At 37.4% G+C, this 23,437-nt stretch overlaps 2 protein-coding genes across 2 annotated transcripts in view; one reads left to right on the forward strand and one right to left on the reverse strand.

The window, feature by feature from the left end:
• The first annotated feature begins 2,696 nt into the window (after positions 1-2,696).
• On the forward strand, positions 2,697-13,038 carry opn3 (opsin 3). The gene is made up of 4 exons (XM_008430000.2): positions 2,697-3,164; positions 5,957-6,276; positions 10,665-10,916; positions 12,126-13,038. Exons 1-4 carry the CDS (start codon positions 2,852-2,854, stop codon positions 12,408-12,410), a joined length of 1,170 nt encoding a protein of 389 aa, XP_008428222.1. The 5' UTR covers positions 2,697-2,851; the 3' UTR covers positions 12,411-13,038.
• A 3,146-nt stretch (positions 13,039-16,184) lies between these two features.
• The window catches only part of kmo (kynurenine 3-monooxygenase), a 21,175-nt gene continuing 13,922 nt past the window's right edge, over positions 16,185-23,437 (reverse strand). The window contains exons 13-17 of the mRNA XM_008429997.2: positions 22,985-23,042; positions 22,811-22,893; positions 19,615-19,716; positions 18,127-18,186; positions 16,185-16,571 (exon numbers count right to left, since the gene is read on the reverse strand). Of these exons, the coding sequence (XP_008428219.1) occupies positions 16,398-16,571; positions 18,127-18,186; positions 19,615-19,716; positions 22,811-22,893; positions 22,985-23,042 (477 nt within the window). The 3' untranslated portion in view covers positions 16,185-16,397. The remainder of the gene's footprint in view (positions 16,572-18,126; positions 18,187-19,614; positions 19,717-22,810; positions 22,894-22,984; positions 23,043-23,437) is intronic.

Raw genomic sequence — 23,437 nt, forward strand, 5'->3', positions numbered from 1 at the left:
TTGGTTGGACGCTTGGTTGGATGTTTGGTTCGATGTTTGGTTGGTTGGATAAACGTTGGATGGTTGGATGAACGTTGGATGCCAGCTCTAACTGCTGGTCTCCTGTCAGCTCCTCTCTGTGCTGCAGTGGCCCAGTTAAAGCCCGGTCCGGTCAGAGCAGCAGAGTGCGGCGGTGGCGTTTTGTTCTGAGCGTCCTTGGAAAACGACGCGTCAGCAGAACGTAAATCCGTTTGGCGCCTCGTCTGAACCTTCAGCGAAAAGCGTTTAACGGAGAACGAGCCGTGCCAGAGAGTCAGAGCGGCATAATTAAAACATTTCCCACCCGCTCTCCTCTCTCTGCTGCCTCTGTGTGTGTGTGTGTGTGTGTGTGTGTGTGTGTGTGTGTGTGTGTGTGTGTGAGAGGAAGATTTGCTATTTCTAACCAACCTGTAGGCACAGAGAAATGGGGTCACACACCAACACTGTGACATGTTTCCGTCTGAACAACATGAGGCGACGGAGGAACGAGGAAATGTCAGAAAATCAGACCAGTTGTTGTCAGCACATCTGGAATATCACACAATTTAATATTTCAGCAAAATCTTTCACACAGACTTGGAACAGATGATCTCAGAGGAATTCTTCTTTGAAAAATTCAAGATGGCCGCCATGGCCATCAAGGAAAATGTTTTTTTTATTGTAGTTCACTTTAACACATCCTGAACGTCACCATTAGTAGTAAGTATTTTACAGATAATTACTTTTCATGTCAAATCTTACATAATTGGATCCATAAAAATCATATTTACTGATAATTATTTGGTTTTCAAGATGGCCGCCATAGATGTCATGAAAATAGATTTTGCACTAAAACAGATGTACATGTTTGGAGTAAAATCATAGTCTGCATACGGGAACAAAAGTTCATGCAAGTCATAAAGACAGGAAACATTTCATTGGTTTAAAAGGCTCAAGTTGGGCATCCATTTTGAAATTCAAGTGACTAACAGGAAAAATGACAAACTTGAGGGGTGAGATGCATATTTTTATGCTTGTATCCATACTTTAAATATTTTTACAGTAATAATAAGTAATGTCATCACAGAGACACAGTTTCAGGAGCCTCTTCCAGCTCTGACTCCTCCATTATTCCTCCATAAGTTAATTTCGGTAATTAAACTCCACGGCTAAACTCTTCCATGAAGAAGCTCCAGGGAGAAGATGAGTATTAAAAACACACACATTGCACCTGGACTGGATGTACAACACAAGTCCAAACATCTGCGAAATGCTCTTGATGTTAATGAATTGACTTTTAATTGGATCTGAAGTGTCCCAGACGGTCCTGCAGTTAAAGTGGTACATGTAATTAAATGCTTAAAGCCCATTATGTGGGCTGTAATTACGTCTTTAATGGGAACAGAAGCAGAAAATGGAGCTTCGGCCTGGAGAACGAAGACGCTACAGCTGTCATCAGTTTCCAGCTGTCATCAGTTTCACGTCAGAAACGGAAGACGACCAAAACTGCCTGAGTTCAAAGTAAAAATAAAAGATACTGAGGTGTAAACAGCATTTTATGCTAATAAAATACATCGAGAGATTTATGAAAGTGACACAATCAGTCAAATCTTGTCCACTGATTTGATTTGCTTGTTTTCAAATCAAATCAGAAATACTTTGTTCATTAAAAAGCTGTGGATTGTGATGGATCTCTGGTAGCAGTCAGTCTTGCAACGACTCTGAAGACGCCTCTGACTGAAGACTGTTACTCTACGACAGTCACATGACTGTCCTGACACGCTAACGGCTCTATTTCCAGACAGGAGAGGAAACATCTCCCAGCAACATGTCCTGAATGACACCGGCATCAAACAATGCTAATCCACCTCATTTGCTTTTGCTGCTCCTTCTTTGGTCACTTCCTGGTCCAGTGGTTAGAAAGACGGGCGGAGAAAAGGATTCTGGGACATGATTCCTGCCCGTCATGATTCACCCTCCTCTGGGACTTTGGGTTTGTAGTTCAGGAAATATTTGAGCTGTTGACGTTCTAGTCAGCTGCCCTGTTGCAAAAACAAAAACAAACAAACAAAAAAACCGATAAGTTGTTGCTATGGTTACGCATCCTACTTTGCAAACTAAATATTGTATGTAAACTAAAAATTTAATTTGAAAGCTAAATATTTAGCTAGTTAGGAAACTAGAAAGCTAAATATAAAGTTTTCCTAACTAGATGTTTAGCATTCTAACTAAATATGTAATTTGAAAACTAAATATTTAGCCTTCAATTTAATAATTAGTTAAGAAGTAACTAAGAAATATTAAATATTAAGTAACCAAACTAAATATTTTGTTAAGAACTAAATATTAAATTGGTAGCTAAATATTTATATTTTTAACTAAAGATTCATTTGAAAGTTAAATATTTAGTTTGTAATCTACCTAAATATTTAGCTTCCTAACTAAATATTTGATTTGGAAGCTGAATATTCAGTTTACAAAGTAAAAATTTTGATTTCTAATTAAGTATTTAATTTGAAAAGTAAATACTTAGTTTGTGAATTAAACATTTATGAATAACCTGACTTTGAAAATGAACATCCACATCTTTACATGCGCATCTCCATCTTCGCAGGAAGATCTGAAACACCTTTCTGACGTCACACAGCACGTGGGTCAAACTCTGCGCTTTAATTTGAAAGGTATCGCGGAAAGGAAACACTCCCGTCTTGCCCACCTTGACTTCGTCACATTGACCCAGTTTCGTCCAAAAGCGCTCGCGCTGCCTGCCAGTTTGAATGCGCGGCGCGCGCGCACCTTGCCACCCGCCTCTCGTGCGCCTCACTATGCTGGAAACCAAGTTTGCGTCCCCGCGATGAATCCGGCCAACGAGACCGAGGGAAGCGCGGACAGATACCTGTTCGCGGATGGAACCTACAAACTTCTGGCCGTCGCCATCGGAACCATCGGAGTGTTCGGGTTCTGCAACAACGTGGCGGTGATTTTACTCTACTGCAGGTTCAAGAGGCTCCGCACGCCCACCAATCTGCTGCTGGTCAACATAAGTTTGAGTGATTTTCTGGTGTCGGTCATCGGGATAAACTTCACGTTTGCGTCGTGCGTCAAAGGCAGGTGGATCTGGAGCCAGGCGACCTGCGTCTGGGACGGATTCAGCAACAGCCTGTTCGGTGAGAAGACACATCCGATCCGGGAGAAAATGTTTTCTTTAAAAGCGCTTTTTATTGTTATTATTATTATTGATCAAGTAATTAAAACACACTTTATATGAATACAATTAATTTCTTATAAACCTTACAACATAGCAGCATTGACCAGATATTGATGATACTCCTAATCAATAGATGGATACTTTATTTCACTCATATATCCACAGCCATCAAGATTACGTCATGCATAATATATTAAATTTAATTGACTAAATGGTATTACAAGACAATGTTTATCGTCTTATTTACAAAATTATTTATTTCTTTGCGTTTTTTATGGATTTCTAATATTCTATAAAAAGGTTTGTAAAGCTATTTATTTATTATTACTATAAAGGTCACTGCATCAAGCAGATATAATCTTATTTAACAAGATTTCATTGAATTGTTTGTTAGCGTCTTTAATGTATTTCTAATAGAGATGCTTTTTTAATTAAAATTGAGCATTGCATAATGTTAGTTGTTTTAACAAAATCAAGTTTAATTATTTATTTGAATTGTTAATGTCTAATACTGCATAAAATGGTTTACAAACACTTGTAAAGCTGATCTAAATGTTTTACTTTTTGCATCTTATTTGGAAAAGCTGCATGTTTTTGTACTGTAGAGGTCACTGCATCGTGCAGATGTAATATTTACTGTCTTAACAAAAATGAAGTGAATTATTTATACTTTTTAATGTATAATAATGTCTAAAAGGCTCAATAAAAGAACTTGAAAGCTTTTCTGGTTAAAACTGAGCATCCAGGAACCTGAATGTGTTGCCCTGTCAGGAAAAGCTGCCCGTTTTTGGGGTCGTCGCATCGTGCAGATGCGTCTCCTGGCTTCTCGGTGGGATGACACACATTCCCACTCATTACCATAAGCAGAGCTGTATTTAATAATGACGTGTGAACAGGCACTTTTTGGCTCCCGCCACCGTTCGACCTGCAGCCCAGAGGAGGGCTGAGTGATAATGAGCTCATTAGAAAAACCCTTCCGGCCTCTTTTGGTGTTTTTTGTTGCTTTTTCATCGTTGGACAGTTGCCCTCCGCTCCTGTCATCCTGCCGTCCTTTAGCTGACATTGCATTGTGAGCCTGCAGGATGTGAGGAACACGTCTGCCTGCCTCTGTCAGCGCGCAGTACTGCAGCGACACCTTTGGTTTTTGGTTTTTTTATCTTTCATGTTTGCATTTCAAACATGTCACAGGAGACGTTGCAGATCAAAAAGATGCAAAGTTGATGTTCACAGCGATTCTCGTACTGTACATCTTATTTCACCAGCAGGATGTGGCAATCTGCTCTGGCCCACATTCACAAAATGAAGCAAACCTGGAAGATAATGAAAGTTTAAGCTGAATTAATGAGTGTTCACTCATAAATTAGATGAAAATCATCTTTTCTTAACGTCTTACGATCCAAGGTCACACAGATTAAAGAAGAAAAGATGAGGTAATGATGCTTCATCTTAAAAAAACTACATGTCTATAAAAGCTCTGAGAAACCTGATTTCTTTATTTCTTGATGTTTTTTCTGAATTCCTTGTTTTGCAATCTAGATTTTTGCTTGACTAAAGGCTGTCGAATGATGTTTTTATTCTAAAAAATGGAAGTTGTATACTTTACAGTAGGACTCATCATCTTTATTTAGACACAATTATGGTCCACAAACAGATAAAAACAAGAAAAAAATAAATATTATAATGAAATAATCAATCACTGACATGTAAACTAATGCGCCAGCGATTCCACAAACTGGAGAAGAACCTCACTGAGCTTTGAACAGGATCGGTCAAAGTCTGAATGATGCCGTCTGCAGAGTCAGTTAATCTACACCTACATCTGGTCATAATGTTTGGAAGCACAGCAGTGCAGGTTGGCACATCGGCTTTCACAAACATCTGACTGGCTCTACTCCATCGGGGCATCATAAGCAGCACCTCATGCCATCATTATAAGCAACCTGAAGTTTAGTCATACTGCTTTTCCTGTAACGCCGCCACAGGTGGCTGTATACATTGGAGTACAGTATGTTTTAAAAAGTGCAATCAAAGCTGCTGCACTGACAGAAACAATCTCTCCGCTAACTTACTCTCTGCTACGCTTCAGCTAGCTTAGCCTGTGAAATTTGACTTTGATATTTAACACCTTAGGCTTCTGTCTCTTTAAAATGTCGCCTTCTGGAAGTAATCACAACATGGCTCCTCTACCCTTTAACAACGTTTTTTATCAGTTTTTTGCGAAGTAGCTCCTATTATGAGCTCGGCAGATGCACAGTTCCACCAGGTGTTTGCTAATTGCTGCTGGCTAGTCTGAAGGAGCTGAGTGGGGAAGTTGCAGAAGCTCATTAGCTCAGAGGTGGAGCTGCGCCTTGAAGGCGGGGCCATGTCCACCCAGGCGTTTTAGACAGCTGAGTGGTTTCCATGGAGATTAAAGGATTAATGAAACATTCATGAAAAAAATCAAAGCAACACTCCAGGTATGTTTCTGATGAGAGAATGATGTAAAGCTGAAAAAAGTAGATTTTACATCGTACTGCCCCTTTAAAAAAGCTTAAAGAGTCGCTCTGAAATGACTGCTTGGTGTTGGGTTTACACCAGGGGCGTCAAACTCATTTTCATTTTGGGCCAAATCAAAATCATGAAGGCTCTTAAAGGGCCGGCGGCTGTGCCAGATTGTGCTGTTAAAACCAGATTTGGCCCCCGGACCTCGAGTTTGATGACGACTGTGATGAAAGCAAAGAGACGCTGAGTCGCCGCTCTCTCTCCTCCCAGGCATCGTCTCCATCATGACTCTGGCGGCTCTGGCGTATGAGCGCTACATCCGGGTGGTGCACGCCCAGGTGGTGGACTTCCCCTGGGCGTGGCGGGCCATCGCCCACATCTGGCTGTACTCGCTGGCCTGGACCGGGGCGCCTCTGCTGGGCTGGAACCGCTACACGCTAGAGATCCACCAGCTGGGCTGCTCCCTGGACTGGGCGTCCAAAGACCCAAACGACGCCTCCTTCATCCTCTTCTTCCTCTTCGCGTGTTTCTTCGTGCCCGTTGGCATCATGGTCTACTGCTATGGCAACATCCTCTATACAGTGAGAATGGTAAGGCTGCAGATGTTTGTTTTTGTTGTTTTACAAAACCTTATGCTCTGCTGGAATAAATTCTCCCTGCAGGTGACATTTCAACCATATTAAATTCCTAATTTTGAAATGGCAGATCCACCGTTGGCTCTCTAAAGCTGACATTTCAAAGCTTTTCCGCTCTAATCCCAACAAATTGACAATAAAGTCTGGCTCCTCAATGTTTTCTAGCACTTAAACCACACTAAAAAAATTAAAATCCTAAAGACAGCCAAAAATAATTCATAATTCTGAGTAGCAAAGACCATTAAATACCTTAAATATTTACATCCCGACTCATTTGATCACTTTAATTAACATAGAAATGGAAATAAATTAGTTTTGGGTCACTGGCGGGAAGAAATATCCAAATTTTTTCAAAAATTACATCTTCAGAAACCAAAAAGTTTTATTAGTCAATGAAGTTAATAATCACCCACAGCCAGTTTAACGTTGTGATAAGGATTTCATCATCATAGCAACGCTGGATGCAGTGTTGCATTAAAGCCCAGGTTTCCTTCTGCCACTGTAACAATGTTATCTGATAATAAAGGACCGAACCGGCAGAGCAGACAGCAGGAGAGATCCGAACTGAAATGGTCATTAAGCTCACAGCCAGCAAAAGCAGAAAGAAAAGAATCCCAAACAGCCAAAAAATAAAAATAATCCAAATTACATCCAGACTAACGGCAGGTGTGAAGCTTTAAAATGAAACGTAAGGGAAATAATGATGGATGAACAGTTGCAAAACGGCAGAAGGGGGCAAGAATTAAGTTTTGACCAAACAAAGTAATTACATGCAAAGAAAATGAACACATAAAATAAACTCATCATTCATCTTTATACAAGTACACTTACAGTATATAGCAAAGTCTGATCTTTCAAAACCAAACAAGAACTACTAAAAGCAGGGAGAAAATGTACCTTGGTAATAAAGACCCTTCTGTAAAAATAACTTTTTATTATGTAACCTGTGAGAAACATGAAGAACTGAAGTTATAGACTGATATTAAAGTAAACATTAACTATGTTGTTGCACTTTCCATGCTTGTTTTAATCCAAAATAGTCCAAAAAAGCTTTGAAATTATTACATTATTTGACAGAATCTCTGTTTGGCGTAGAGTAATTCAGATGTGGTCTGAACAGTCTAAATATGTACGTTTCGATGGTGCAAACTCCTTAAAAAAATATTGAAACAGCTATTTAATTAATCGCGGCAATAATTTATCACAATGTTTCCACTGTGCACACCACAGGGAGGCGCCAATTATCCAAAATTCACATATTTTTACGTTTTTGTACTTCCATTTGGGTCTCAACTGATTCTAAAAACAAACTTAAAAAAATACCCGTGTCTGGAAAATTTGCAGTTTCGAAAACCTCCAGATTGCCAAGTCACAAATCAACAGGCACTGCACTGTTACCTACCAACCCCGGCAGAGTTCCATCTGTTACCTAGCAACCCCAGCAGAGTTCCATCTGTTACCTAGCAACCCGAACAAAGTTCTGTCTGTTACCTAGCAACACAAATTGAACTCCAGCATATTTGGTCAGCTGGCTTTACCCCTGTTTGCTTTGTACAATGGCTGCTGGAAAAAACAAGTGTTTTGTTGTTGACTTAAAATCCAGAAACCACCTGCTGCATTCTTGTTGGTTGTGCAGGAGGCTACTCTTCTGCTTTTCAAAGATGTACGGTTGTACAGCTTCGCATCTGTTTGCAGCCATTTTCAGGTGAGAGTGTAAAAGTTGAATTGGGGGCTCGTGGGCTGTAGCAGCTTACTAGGATTTAAAGTGACAAGAGACCCTAAAACGGCTCATTCTGACAAAAATCTCAGTATCCAAGAATGATTTTGTGGAAATAATATAATAAATGTTTTGTTTAGGCCAGTGTTTCTCAACCCTGGTCCTCACCGCCCCCCTGTCCTGCATGTTTTAGATATTTCCCTTCTGCCACACACCTGAATTGTATCTTGGGGTGATTAACAGGCTTCTGCAGTACTTTATGGTCATGCAATCATGTGAATCAGCTGTCCTGGAATAGAGGCACATCTAAAACATGCAGAGCAGGGGGGCGGTGAGGACCAGGGTTGAGAAACACTGGTTTAGGCCATTGAATTATCCATCATTGAATTATCCTTCAAGAAAGCGTAATAGATCCCACTTAAAATAAGCAACAGAAAAATAGGATTGGGTTGATATTTTCTGCCTCTTGCTGCCCTTCATGTCGTGCCGCCCAGGGCAGAGAGCCATTTCACCCAAAGACAAAATATACTCATCACCAGACATTTCACTTCCAGGTCAGTTCGACTCACACATGAAGATAAAAAAACATAAATAACAAACCTTTAGTGCTCATAAGCTGTGGTCAGTTTTTAGACTCCTGAAGCACAAATACCACATCGCATCACTTCCTATCGCCCTGATTTGTTTAACGACTTTAAATGTCACGTCTTCTAGGTCAGCTCCTCTCATTGTTTGCGCTCGGATAACATTTCCACTTGGTTGTGTTCATTTCATCACTTCTGCTTTAGTATCTCCCACAGTGAGCTCAGATTGAAAACGTTACCTGATATAACCTCAGGTTAAGATGTTCCTTTGAAAACATGGACTCAATTATGGATTTTTTTATGCTGACTCTTTCTGACTCTTGTGGAGATTTTTTTCATTACATTAAATCTGCATGTAAAAAAAGAAAATCAGTCTTAATTCAGTTCAAGTGACCCACATGTCTGTGTGAATCAGTTTCCTCCCTTAAATATTCACCATTTTGCTGGAAGTGTGAGCAGCTCCCTCCTCTGAGACCCCCGAACTCGAGCTGCAGAAAATTCCCAGAACGGCGCCGAAGCCTGAGACGAGTCTCATCACGGCGATCCGGGAAAATCTTCAAAGAAAAAAAAACAACACTTTGAACGCTGCAGAGATTTCACTCCAGAGCAGCTGGCCTGCTTTTCCAGACACAGAAAAACCCATCAGGTGTCTGAAGACCTGGAGAGAGAGCAGATCGCCAACATGGAAATGGAGAAAAAATAAAAAAAAATTATGAATTAAACCATTAAAAAAGGTTATTAAATGATTACAGCAGCTCATTTTTTAATTCAAATTAAAATTCAAAGCAAAATTAAACGTTGTGATTCGTATTAATTGAAAATTCTTAAAAGATCTCCTGTAGCAGTCTGTACTACAGCAAATTTGAAGAACCCTCTGTCTATTTTTCTAAGACAGTCTCATCAATGCACCTTTTACAATAACTAATAATAAATTGTCTCAGAAGTTATATCAATAAACAATAATATAGTTTTTAGACCATTTCCAAGTAATATGATTGTCTTGGGATTCTGGTGGTGGCAGAATCATGATGTGGAGTGGACAAGGAAACTGGTCCTAATTGATGCAAAGATGGAAGGAACCACACTGGAGGCTAAACCTTCCACCAGGACAGTGGTACAAACGACACAAGCAGAATGAAACCGTGTCAGAAAAGCCCAGATGTTCAAAAGGGAGTTAAACGTTGGCCAAAACTGTTGACTCAAAAGAAAACAAAGCAGCCTGATATTTATTCCAGGTCTAAGACAAGACCTGGTACATTTTCCCCAAGAACTCAGACACTTTCTGATTAACATCAGAAATGTTCTTGAATAGCATTTTAATTTTTAGAAATGTTTAAGTTTCTTTTAGAAAGTTTAATTTATGTCAAAACTTCAACATTGTTTTACTCGCACATCTTTTGACCTTTGGAGCTCAGAAATGTCATTTTTCTAGAAACTTTCTGAGATTACTCAGAATTTTTTATTGCTTCTTTAATTTTGCATGTTTGCTGAATACAAGAAATATATAGTTTTTAGTTTCTTTTGGGTTTGATTGAATACATTTATTTTCAGTAATAAGAACAGGATTTGGGTCACTTTCTCCCCAAACATTTGCTGTATTTATCCAAGTTTAAGAAGAAATAAAAGCTGATTTGGTTGCAGCAAAGTTGGCTTTTCAATTAAAGTCTCTGGATAAATTCAGTTTTAAAACTTTATAAAAACACAAATACTTTGTGTTGTACTTTAAATTTTTTTGTGTAAGAAAAGTATGTTTGTAAAAAAATTTTTTTATCGTTATTGCAAATTAAAAGTCTACATCTACAGGCCAAATTCGTATCACTTTTGGATGGTAGTTGGGGGCCGCACAAAATTAGTCTAATTGCCACAAATGGCCCCTGGGCCACACTTTAGACATCCCTGATCGATGTGATGATTTCCGTTGTCAGTTTGCAAACAAAAATAAATTAGATTTCCAAACTGGAAATGAATTCAACACCTCATAATTCAGATTTACAGCGGAAGATACTAAAGTCTTAATTTTCTCTTTCCTTTAATTTCTGCAGCTGCGTTCACTCCAAGACCTGCAGACGGTCCAGATTATAAAGATCCTGCGCTACGAGAAGAAGGTGGCGGCCATGTTCCTACTGATGATTTCCTGTTTCCTGGTGTGCTGGACGCCGTACGCCGTGGTGTCCATGATGGAGGCGTTCGGCAGGAAGGCCATGGTCTCTCCCACCGTGGCCATCATCCCGTCCTTCTTCGCCAAGTCCAGCACGGCGTACAACCCCCTCATCTACGTGTTCATGAGTAGAAAGGTTTGTAAACGGTCTTTCTCAAACCTGTGGCGGTCCGCGGGCGCCCCTAGTGGTCCGCAAGGTACTGCACGTGACAACCGTTTATGTACTGTGACGTCAGCTCAAAGTACGACGCGTACAGCTAACTACAGCTAGCTTGAAAAAATAATGGATGAATGGCTTAAAACTGGGTCACTCAAAAGAAAAACTGACGATATCGATGGAAAGAAAACAGCATGATTATTTATGTGATCAGAAGAAAATGTGTTGTTCAAGAACTATTCGATTCTTTTGAGCGGATCTATGCCGTGAACTGTAGGACTCAAGTTTCAGTTAATGAGAACTGTTCTTTGTCTTTGAGTGACGAGTGACAATAGTTCTGTCACTCGTCAAGAACTATTGTCATTTTTAACTAATTAAAAATGATTAAATTAATCATTTTTTATTGTATTGGTTAAATACAATAGATAAATATAACATAAAAACTGGTGAATTATTTTATATTTAAGAAGAGGATTTTACCATGCTAAGTTAGTTTTGTCTTATTTCAAGTGTACTAAGATATTTACACAAGAAACTAGACCAAAAATACCTGGTAAGACTTTGTATTTTTGGAGTGATGGCAAAATAATGCAACTTCGTTTTCTGAAATGTAAACGTTGTTAAATATCGATGGCTAAACGAGTGAGAACTGGTGAGAGTTGAGTAGTAAATGGTTACATTTAGCTCAGGACCCTTTTCAGGAGTCTTTTTACTACACTGTACTTTTTATTTTTACTTCAGTAATTTTATTATGAAGCATCACTAATCTAATTGGAGTAAAATTTCTGGATTTTCTACCAACTGCAGTTCTTGTTAAAGTTTCATAAATTTTTTATCGGAAGAAACTGATTTTGGAAAATTCTATTATTTTTGTTACTTGTATGAATTATTGTCATTTTGGTCCTCAAAATACTAACATTTCCACTTAACTTTATATTTTAGTCCGTTTGACGCAAATTTTAAATATGAAGTGATTGATAATCTGATGAGTCACTCAGTACTTGGGTAGACTTTCTACCAAATACTCAAATACTTTTTTACCCCTTCTTGAGTAATTTCTAGCTACTTTTTTACTTTTACTTGAGTAAAACTATGTTGAAGTATTGCTACTCTAACCCGAGTGTAATTTTTGGCTTTTCTACCCAGCTCTGATCATCATAATCTGTTTTCTTCATCCTCTTCCTCCAGTTCCGGCGTTACTTCCTGCAGCTGCTCTGCTCCCGGCTCTTCCATAAGATCTCCTGGCTGCAGCAGAACCTCAAAGATCGGCCGCTGACGCCCGCCCAGCGCCCCATCCGCCCCATCGTCGTCTCCAGTGCCTGCGACTCCAGGGACCGCCCCAAAAAGAGGGTCACCTTCAACTCCTCCTCCATCGTCTTCATCATCACCAGCGACAACTTCCAGCAGATCGACGTCACCTCCAAGGCCAGAGATTCCTCGCAGATGAACGTCATCCAAGTGAGGCCACTGTGACCTTTGACCTCTGGGTAATGCCTTATGACCAAACATGCAGTTCCAAGCCAAACTAATCCCGCCTGACCTCCACGGCTGTTTCCGTGTTTGAACGCAGCCCCAGACTTTTTACAACTGACTGTAAATACCCAACAGGAGGGGACATCCTCATTAGACATCAGCTGTGGTGATATTGGGTAATTGCATAGTTGATTAACTAGTTTTATGTCATGCAGTATGTGGGAGTGTAGCTGCGTTTCTGTTACAAATCAGCTCAAAAGTTTGTCATCATTCAACACTAATGCCGGAAAAACACAATTTTGCAATTGTGATGTTTAAGTTAAATGAGAAACGGCATTAAAATCACAGCTGAATAAGTTTGTTCATGAGAAAAGTCATTAAAAAAAACATGCTGCTTAGGCCTGGCGCAATAATCACTTAAACACATGATAAATTAAAAATGATATCAATAATTTCCATTTCCATGATTTATTGTTTTTCTATTTTCTCTCTTTTTAACAAAAACTGGATGATAAAAAATCTTCAGTTTGGTATTTTGATCTCAGTTAGCCCTTCTTTTGAGGGATAATTTTGTTTTCATAATTAATTTTATTTGTTGTTTCTGTTTTGTTTATTTATTTTGGATATTTAAAATGTCTTCCAGTTCCAGTGTTAAATGTTCATTACAATTTAAATTGTAATAATCTTTGATTACCCCTATTATTACTTGAAAATGGTATCAAAACAACAATATTATCGTTTATCGCAATAACTTCTGGGATGATTTATCGTCCAGCAAAATGTGTTATTGTGACAGGCCTAGACGGCCCGTTATTCTCCAACCACTTCCTGTTGTCTCCTTAATTTCCTCCAGTAGTAACGTCCGGTTGTTTAGCACATGCGAACAAAGTTTTCCATTACAGTTTTGTGAAATACACTCATTTCTAAAAAGCCGAAAAAACCACCTCATCCTAGTACAAAACTTTTTTTGTGAGATTGATGTGCTTCTAATGAGCAAATTTATTTCAGTGATTCCAATTTGCACAAATATTATCAACGGAAATGCAGCTACTTTACACTGCAAAAACGCAAAATCTTGCCAAGTAATTTTGGTCTAGTTTCCACTGCAAATATCTTTGTACACTTGAAATAAGACAAAACTAAATTACAACTAACTTTTCAGCAAAACATAGGAGCTTGTTTTAAGTAAATGATTCCTTAATATTGACAAAAAAGTACTAGTTCCACTGTTAGATTATTTCAAATCACCTGTCCCTGCGCTGTTACCTAGCAACGCCAGCCAAGCCCAGCCCCGTTACCTAGCAACAAATGTTCTACGTCCACTGGCAGATTATTTCACTTATAATAAGAAGACATTTTCCCAAGTATGGGAGGGCATTTATTATATTGTTTCATTTATTTATTGTGATAAATTTCTTATCATTTTGTTTCATAAATAAAAATTAAATTTGAAAATATTATTAAATGGAGTTTAACTGGACTGTGTAAAGGTTTAGTGTATTACAAATGGAAAGTTTTGAATGTTTTCAGGAGTAGTATTTGTGTTTGAGGCTTTGATTGCTGAGCCATGCAGTCATAGTTACCTAAAAAATAAGTAACAAATGGTTCTTATTGCCACAAATATTCTCTGCAAAAACACAAAATTTTACCAAGTATTTTTGTCTACTTTGTAGTGCAAATATCTTGGCACACTTGAAAGATGACTAAATTTAAAAATAACTTTTCAGCAAGATTGTTTACTTGCTTAAGGTAAATAATTCCTTAATATTGGTGGAAAAAGTACCAGTTCCTTTGGGAGATAAATTATGTTTGCCAACGGAACTAAGACTTTTTCATCAGTATTAATGAATTATTTCCTTAAAATAAGCTCATATGTCTTGCTAAAAAAGTTACTTTCATCTTATTTCAAGTGAACTAAAACTAGACTAAAAATACTCAAGAAGATATTCTGTTTTTGCAGTGTTGCGATAAAACTTTAAATTCGTATTGGGCACCACTAGTTATAAGTGAAAAAATCTGCCAGTGAAACTACTATTTTTTTATCAATACTAAGGATGGATTAAGTTAAAACAGGCCTCTTCAGTTTGCTGAAAAGTTACTAGTAAGTTAGTTTCGTCTTATTTAAAGTGTATTCAGATATTGGTAATACTTGGTAATACGTTGTGTTTTTGCAGGTTAAGAGGACAGCGAAGTTCGGGTCAGTTTGTTATTTATGATGATACATTTTGGTTGGTACCCAACTGCAAGTGTGTAAAAAAGATGAAAAATAAAGCTTTAGTTTCTTAACCATAAATACATATTACTGTATGTGGATTCAGGAAAGAGACTCTATTTTAAGCGAGCAGGTTTGTGTACTACATCTCATTATCTAGTGCGATGAGAGCCGACACTGTGACGTGGCATTTGGTGAGAATGTGCGAGGATTACAGGAGTGTAATTAGGCAAAAGGAGATGAGATCAGGGTGGGACACTGCGCTCATAACCTCCTGGGTGTCAGCTATGAATAGACATAATGAATGGATCTCCATGTCTAATAAAATCCCTTTTCACTGCGGACCTGAATGACTGAGTGGCCTCTTTGTTTTTTTAATGTTTGGGGGAAAGGCTCAAGTGTGTGAAGTTAAACGGAGTATCGAGGAGTTTTGCATGTTTATTTACTCGATGTGTTTTGAGTTTGAAACAAAAATGCTCATCAAATTTTCAGATTTTTGTCACATTACACCTACTATGACAGGATATTAGAACAATATTATAAATGGGAAGTTTGTCAAAATTAGTTTATTCTTTGAATGTATTTTATTTAGTCAACAAGCTGTGTCTTCAGACATTTGCTGGTATATGAAGTTGAGCTACTCTTGGCAGTTGGTGGTCACCATAGCAACCGGTAACCGACAACCCCTTTTTCGGTTGCCGTCTGTATTTTTAGGATCAAGTCTGCATTTTTTATATTTTAACACATACTTGATATATTTTTAACTGTTATTAATGTTGTGCATTTTAACTATTTAACTGCTGTTAGCAGCGGTTATATATTTCATTTAATGTATTGAGGCAGAAGCTGCTGGACTGATGTTAACCACAAACTTTTGAGAATAAAATCATCTTACGAGAATAAAGTCGTATTACATTAAAATCATAATACGACAAAGTTGCAATGACATGAGAACAGAATTGCCTTAACAAAGTTATAATAAGAGAAAAAGATGTGATAAGAAAAAAAATCATTGCAAGAGTAAAATTGTAATATTACAAGAATAAAGTTGTCAAAATGTGGGAAAAAAGTTGGAATGACGTGACAAAAAAAGTCATATTACCTAAATAAAGTTGTAATTATGTGAGAGATTCACAATAATACAAAAGAAAAGCCATAATAAAACAAGAAGTCATAATATTTTTACCTAAATATGTTGTAATTTGAGAAAAAATTGTAATAATGTGAGAAAAAGTAACAATGCCACAATAAAGCCATAAAACTACTAGAATAAGGTAGTATTTTAGCATAAGGTAGTAATTTTATGAGAATAGCTCAGTGAAAAATAATTAAAAACGAGGAATGTTCAGCATCTTTTGAAGTTATACTTTGGTTTCAGTTTTAGAATTAAGGAAATAATCTTTAACGCGTCAGAATCAGATGAACTGGTTAGATCTTGATAACTATTGATGCTGTTCTGTCAATAAAACAACTTTTTTCACATAATTTTTAACTTTGGGCTTAATTTAAGCATATTATTTGGCTGTTAGATCTACAAATAATAATAAACATAAACCCACAAGAACGTACAGAATTGTATTGTGACAAATAAAAATAAGGACTTATTTTAATGTGAAAATGTTACATAAAGATGAAATCTGTTCGTTTGCTTTAACTGAAACATCCTAATCTGAAGTCTGCTGCTGCTCCAGACATTATAAGATTTTTTTGGAATTAAATTTGGACGCCGCTCAGTTCGTTCCCACGTTCTGAGGCTCTTTCGCTGCTCCTGTCTGTCAGATCTGAGAGGCGGCGCCGACACTCGGCGGCGCCTTCAGGGCGACCATCTTGTTCCAGATCTTCTCAGCTGTGATAACGAGCCTGTTGATGTCTGGAGGATTTTTAATGAGCAGATAGGAGCCGCCGACAGCAGCTCCCACAGCTCCCAGCAGCAGGCCACGGTTTATCACCTGCAGGGAAACAAACATGTTCATGATAATAATAAAAACTCCTAATTGGCTTTGATTCCTTAATATACTGTAAGTTTCTGCAAATATAAAATGTTTCCAGAGTGAGCTGGGTTTGGTTTTCAACTGGACCGCTTTGTTCAACAAGTTCACTGCAAAAACACAAAATCTTACCAAGTGTTTTTGTCTAGTGCCAATATTTTAGTACACTTGAAATGAGACAAAATTAACTTTAAAGTAACTTTTCAGCAAGATGTAGGACTTGTTTTAAGAAAATTATTCTCGAATATTTATAGAAAGAACTAGTTTATTATTATTTTACCTATAACACGGAGGAAAACATCTTAATGAAATAAACTATCAATAAAATTAGAACTTTTTAAATTAACATTAAGGAATCACTGACTTAAAACAAGATATTGAGATATTTTTGTCTTATTTCATGCATGCAAAGATATTTACACTAAAAACAGTGTAAATATCTTTGTCGTGTTTTTGCAGTGTATCAATGTTTGTCTATTAATAGTTCAGTTATTCTCACTGTAGGACATCAGCTATGGAGAGACATTTCATTCAAAATTCAACAAATAAATTTAATAATTAAATAATGTTATTTGAAAAATTAGAATAAATAATCTATTAAATAAATATTCTCATGAAATAAAACATTGTGTACTTTCCTCTCCCCAAAGATTTGTTTGTTTCATGATATCTTTATCTATTTCAATATTTCTTGATATTTATTAAATTTTTAATTAAATGGTTCTCCATAATCGCTGCCGTATTACTCACCAAATTTCTTTGTTTGCTTACTAACACTAACGAGATTTTAGATGTTAAACATGTAAAATCAACTTTATTGCTATATAGGTTAAGCTAATTCACCAATAACAGCATGTTGCCACCACTGTGTTACAATAGTGGTTAATGTGTCATTAATCAGCAAAGATTAATGAGATTAATGAGAAAACTGAGATTAAATTACACACATTTGAACTCTTATCAGGCGACTTTTAAAAATTGATGGTTTGTTTTACAGATTTCAGTCAATGGTGTGGAATAGATGTACATTTTCATTCACATTCACAAAACTGACAACTTTTTTTATCCGTCACATAAAATCCCAATAACATTTTGCTTTTTGAAAAATGGGGAAAAAATTCAAGCAGTATAAATTGATTTTGAGACCTGGCCTTTAAACATAATGGACTTTACATAATTTCCATAATGCTCTGTTTGATCTCCATCTTCCTTCATGGTCAGGCGGCTTCATGAGGTCGTTTTGGATTCCCCTTCATCACATCCATTTTAACCTTCGCCAACTCATTCAATTTGGGGTTGAAACGATTTATGAGGTTGGCTGTGAAATCCCTGATGTCTCTCTGACTATCAGCAGAGAAACCATTAGCACGAGTCAGACACTTCCTGGTTCAAATCAGAAACATTTCTGCTCCTCACAGAAACACATTCCAGCTGGAGGATCGCGTTTTGAATGCTGCAACTTCACAACAGTGATGGATTAGAGAGGAAAATTAAACAGAAGGAGGAAGAAACTCACTTTGTCCTGCCAATGCCAGCGCTCCACAGCTACATGGTATCTGGTCCTGGTGAAAGTCACCTGGAAAAACCAAAAAGAAACCAAAACCAAAACAGGTTAAAATGTATAAAAAGTCTTAAAACACATCTACACTGTAAACACACAAAATCGTACCAAGTATTTTTGATTTAGTTTATAGTGCAAACATTTTAGAACACTTTAAATAAGACAAAACTAACTTATAAATACATTTTCAGCTATATATAGGAGCTTGTTTTAAGTGAATTATTCCTTAATGTTGGTGAAAAAGTACTAGTTCCACTGGTGGTTTATTTCACAGTCAACTGTCCCTGTACCGTCACCTAGCAACGCCAGCCAAGCACAGCCGTCACCTAGCAACACACTTCTAGTTCCACCATGTTATTAATGTTAATAAAAAGTACTTTATTGATCCCAAAGGAAGTTAAATGTTGTAACTCATTAATTCAAATTATAAGTACGGCTGGGCATTTACTGTATCGTTTATCATGATTAATTTCTTATAAGAATTTTTATTGATCACTGTCATGATAAATTCCAATTAATGATTTTTAAAAATAAATAAAAAACTGTCCATATTGTCAAAATGGTTATTGTTCCCCATTTTTTCAGTTTGTTGAATGAGTATCGATAAATACAAAGAAATTAGAAAATATTATTAAATGTATTTACTGTACTGTGTGGCGTTTAGTGTGATCGGAGTGTTTTTCAGAGGCAGTACTTGGTAAGATTTTGCGACATTTGTCCACAAATAATCCAGTTATTCTCACTGCTGGATAGCAGCTATGGAGAGACATTTCATTCAAAATTAAATACAAAATGTTACTAAAATGTTAGAAAACATTCCATTAAATAAATAAACTAGAACTTTTTCATCAATATTAAGGAATTCTGCCAAACTGGTGGTGTGACCAAAGTTTCTCATTTTCTCCTTTCACTCCAACCTAATCTTATTTTTTATGTTAAAGGCAGTTTTGAGGCAGAGTGGCAAAACATGAAACTGCTACTTATGCAGGTTGTTGCTAGGTAACCAAAGAATGAATGAGTTGCTAGGCAACCAGAGTGAGTTACCGTAGTTGATTTGACCAGCCTTGCTACCTAGCAGGCTATTTGAATCGCCCCGCCCTAACCGTAGCTAATATGCTGCAGGGACACATTGTGCGGCTTGTGCGGATAATTCATAATTTTTCAGATCAACTTCTTGTTCCTTTTTGTTTCTGTTTATTGGTTTAGATATGCTGGAGAGACGGAGTTAAAAAGAGACGATTTTGCACCATCAAATCGAGTTTCTGTTCTGATTCCTGTCATCTTATGTTTGTTCTGTGCTCACGCTAATAAAACTAACAATTCTGCCTAAGGTATCAGCTGCAAGAAAAACCAGTGTAAGATTTGTACGTGATTTTTAAATATAAAAAAAAATCATGTTACTATTCCGTAAGTGGTGACAGCAGTGATCGAAGACACACTTACCATTGTGTAAAGTGGAATAATCGTCTTCGGCATGAGGAGGTGAAGAAGATTGTCCACGTGTTTTCTGAAAATAAACCATTTGGAGTTGACGTGCGCCCGCATCTGGAAAGTTAAGCAGAATATCAATGATACTAAACTTCATTTTTATGTAAAAAAAAAAAAATATATATATATTTCAAACTATCAAGCCGGTTTCTGCTTCAGGTGATGAAATGGATTATTTTCATGTTTCATCTACTGATTATCTCATGCGTTTAGTTGCAGTTAGGGCTGCAACTATTACTTAACATATTTTTCATCAGTTACTCTGACGATCAATTGATTAATATTCCCTTAAATAAACAAAGATTTTTTCATCAATATTAAGGAATACTGTCAAAGTGGTGGTGTGATCTTTCCAAAGTTTCTCCTTTCACTCCATCTCGATCTTTTTATTTCAACGCAAGTTTGAGGCAAAACATGAAACTGCTACTTATCAGTTACTCCACTGGTTGTTGCTAGGTGACCAAAGAGCGAGTGAGTTTTGGCACGATTTTAGAGTTGTCGGTTGATTTTCAAAACCTGAGAGACCACATAAAAATCTTACGTATTACAGGTCGGATCGCACCGTGTGTGGTGTCCAGCCCCACGGAAGGAGCAACACACCACACACGATCCGATTTCACTCATCGATATTCAGATTCCAGTCAGAAAATCCCGTAAAAATCCCACTTTGTCACACCCGAATTTAAAGTTAAGAAACACGACTGACAATGTAGAAGCAATAGTGATCGTTTGTGAGCTTATTCAAAGCGATAAACGAGGTGACAAAAAGAAAAGGCGTTGGATAAAAACGGAGATTTCACGAGCAGCGGTTTTGTTTGCTGCGCTACGATACAGAGACCTGAGTGAAGTTGGCCCCCCCACCTTCTTCAAATCAGACAAACGTTTGTGCAGCAAAAAATTTTCGTTTGTGCCGCTATCATTTTAAAGATATAAAGAAATGTTTCTAGAGGTCATCCAAGGTCAACCAGCCCCCCACCTTCTTCAAATCAGACAAAATGGGTGTCAATCAACTCAGCTACGTTTGTGCTGGTTTGTGCAGCAAACATTTTTGTTTGTACTGCTTTGGCTTTGAAGATATTAATGAAAGTGTAAAGGTCAAAAGGTCAACCAATCCCCCCAGCCCCCCTTTTATGAAATCAAACAAAATTAGTGTCAAACGTTAGTGCTATGTTTGTGCTGGTTTGTGCAGCAAAAATTTTCATTTGTGCTGCTATCATTTTAAAGATATAAAGAAAGTTGGATTTCATCAAAGTTGAGGGGCTGGTTGACATTTTGACCTTTACACTTTCATTAATATCTTCAAACAAACAAAAATTTTTGCTGCACAAACCAGCACAACCGTAGCTGAGTTGATTGACACCCATTTTGTCTGATTTGAAGAAGTGGGGTGGGGGGCTGACCTTGGATGACCTCTAGAAACATTTCTTTATATCTTTAAAATGATAGCGGCACAAACAAAAAATTTTGCTGCACAAATGTAGCACAAACGTTTGACACCAATTTTGTCTGATTTGAAGAAGGTGGGGGGGCCAACTTCACTCAGGTGATACGGAGGTGGGTTGTTGTTGTTACGATTAGCAAGCGACAATCTTAAAACGCCGAACGTTCTAAAATTGTCGTAAGGGGAAAATCGGGGCACAAAAAACATGCCTTGTGAACTGGGCTTGAGTGTGATAAGAAAGATATCAAGTACCGCACTAATGAGAAGAAACGCCCAGTGGTGCAAAAAGTGGGTATGCAGCGCATGCAACGCATAGGGGCGCAGCACCAGAGGGGGCGTCAAAACCCCGTCTGGAGGGGGCGGCACGCCGATGATGTTTTCCCGGACACTTCAGCGCGCCTTACGCTCCTTCACCTCGCGAACATAACGAGGTAAATGTGGGGGGTTCTTATTTGTCCAGTGCGTCTAAAAGCTGTTGGGTGTAGATGTGCAGTGATGTCATGTGTATTTGTTGCAGCACCATATGCAGCAGCGGGTGACGCTCTGGCAGGCTGAAGGAGCCGCCATTGCTGAGAGGACAGCTTGTTGGGAGCAGCTGCTGTAACCGCTGTATTTTCTTTTCGCAGTTTAAACTGAATAAATACGCGACACGAGGAGCGACCCGGCCCGTCATTTCCTGCAGAGTAACACTCAGATCTGATATTAATATCTGTACCATTCCTCATCCATAATAAGGGCAGATCTATTCAGTCTAATTCTATGCTTTGTTATTTATATTTACATTTCCTAATCCCACTTTCTGAACCATTTGAAAGAAAATGCATCACAGTTTACTCTTTATTTGTTTGACCAAGGTAGTCAGCATATTGTTTCTGTCAGTTTCTTTATTATTTATTCTGTTTTACCCCGAATTTTACTGACTGGACAAATTAAAGTTGGTTTTCTACGTTTAATTATGTGAAGTTATTGGTGTATTTAAATGTGTTGTACTGGTGCAGAGTTATCCAAGATTTTTTTAATAAATACATTTATATCTGTATTTTTAAAAAAAACAAAATTTCAAGTCAATTCAGCACCGTTTTCCTGATCGATATCAGCCGATAGGTGAAAAGAGTTGATCAGTGCATCTAATATAAAGATATTTATTGACTCAATACTTCAGTTTCAGATTTCCTCTAACTTGTTGATTCCACTAATTTATTTTATTTTTCTGTTTATCACATTAATATTTTATTAAAGTATTTTGTAAACGTATTTCAACTTTGTCCAGATTCCATTTACAAAATAATTGAAAGAAAAATCCACAAAAACTTCAAAAGATCAGAAGTTTGATAAACTGAAATCATAACAAGTATCAGTATTGTATTGGTATTGATATCCGTATGAATATCGGTGACACTGGCCTTGTATTTATTTAGTTTTGGATCAATACAAATATCTCGAATAGCTTGGGAATCAAATATCTACAAAAACATAAAGAAACAAAAGCTTTTTAAAAAAAACAAAAATATCTGATCTAGTGATATTTTCTACAAAAACGGAGGGAAAATAAATATTTTAAAAATATATCTGGTGAAATAGTGTAGTCTGGAAAAAAACAGAAGAAAACCAGATATTTTCTGAAAAATATCTGAAATCGTTTGGCTGGGGAATAAAATATATTGGAAAAGAACATCTGGAGTTCAGCAAGTGAAGTAGAAACTGAATTACTTCGACGTAGTTGTACATGGCCAGATCTGCGATGGCGTGGTCGTCAGGAACCCGGACCCGGCTGTACTCTGGCAGCACCGCACCTGTGCAGGTGAAACCCAGAATGACTCTGTTACCGACTCCGGACTCTTTCTGCACCAGTGGGTTTTATTTAAAAGACATGAAGACACTTACTGAAATCCTCATTGAACTTATTCATTATTTCATCAAAGACAATGCAGTCTTCAAAGCCCTGAAAGCAAAAAAAAAGGAAAGAAATCAGTGATTCTTTAATAGCAATGAACAGATCTAAAGTGATTCTTTTCCAGAGTTAAGAACTAATCTAGAGTGATTCTTTGAACTAAAAAAATCCAAGTGATTCTTTTGGGCATTTTGAACAGATCTAAAGTGATTCTTTTGGGTATTATGAACAGATCAAACTGATTTTTTGGCCGTAATGATCGGATTAAAAGTGATTCTTCAGGTCATTATGAGAATATCTAAAGTGATTCTTTGGGACCTTATGAACAGATCTAAAGTGATTCCTTTCCAGAGTTAAGAACTAATCTAAAGTGATTCTTTGGGGCCTTTTGATCAGATCTAAAGTGATTCTTTGGGGCGTGTTGATCGGATCTAAAGTGATTCTTT

This window comes from Poecilia reticulata, linkage group LG15, assembly GCF_000633615.1.
Source record: "Poecilia reticulata strain Guanapo linkage group LG15, Guppy_female_1.0+MT, whole genome shotgun sequence".
Classification (NCBI taxonomy): Eukaryota; Metazoa; Chordata; class Actinopteri; order Cyprinodontiformes; family Poeciliidae; genus Poecilia; species Poecilia reticulata.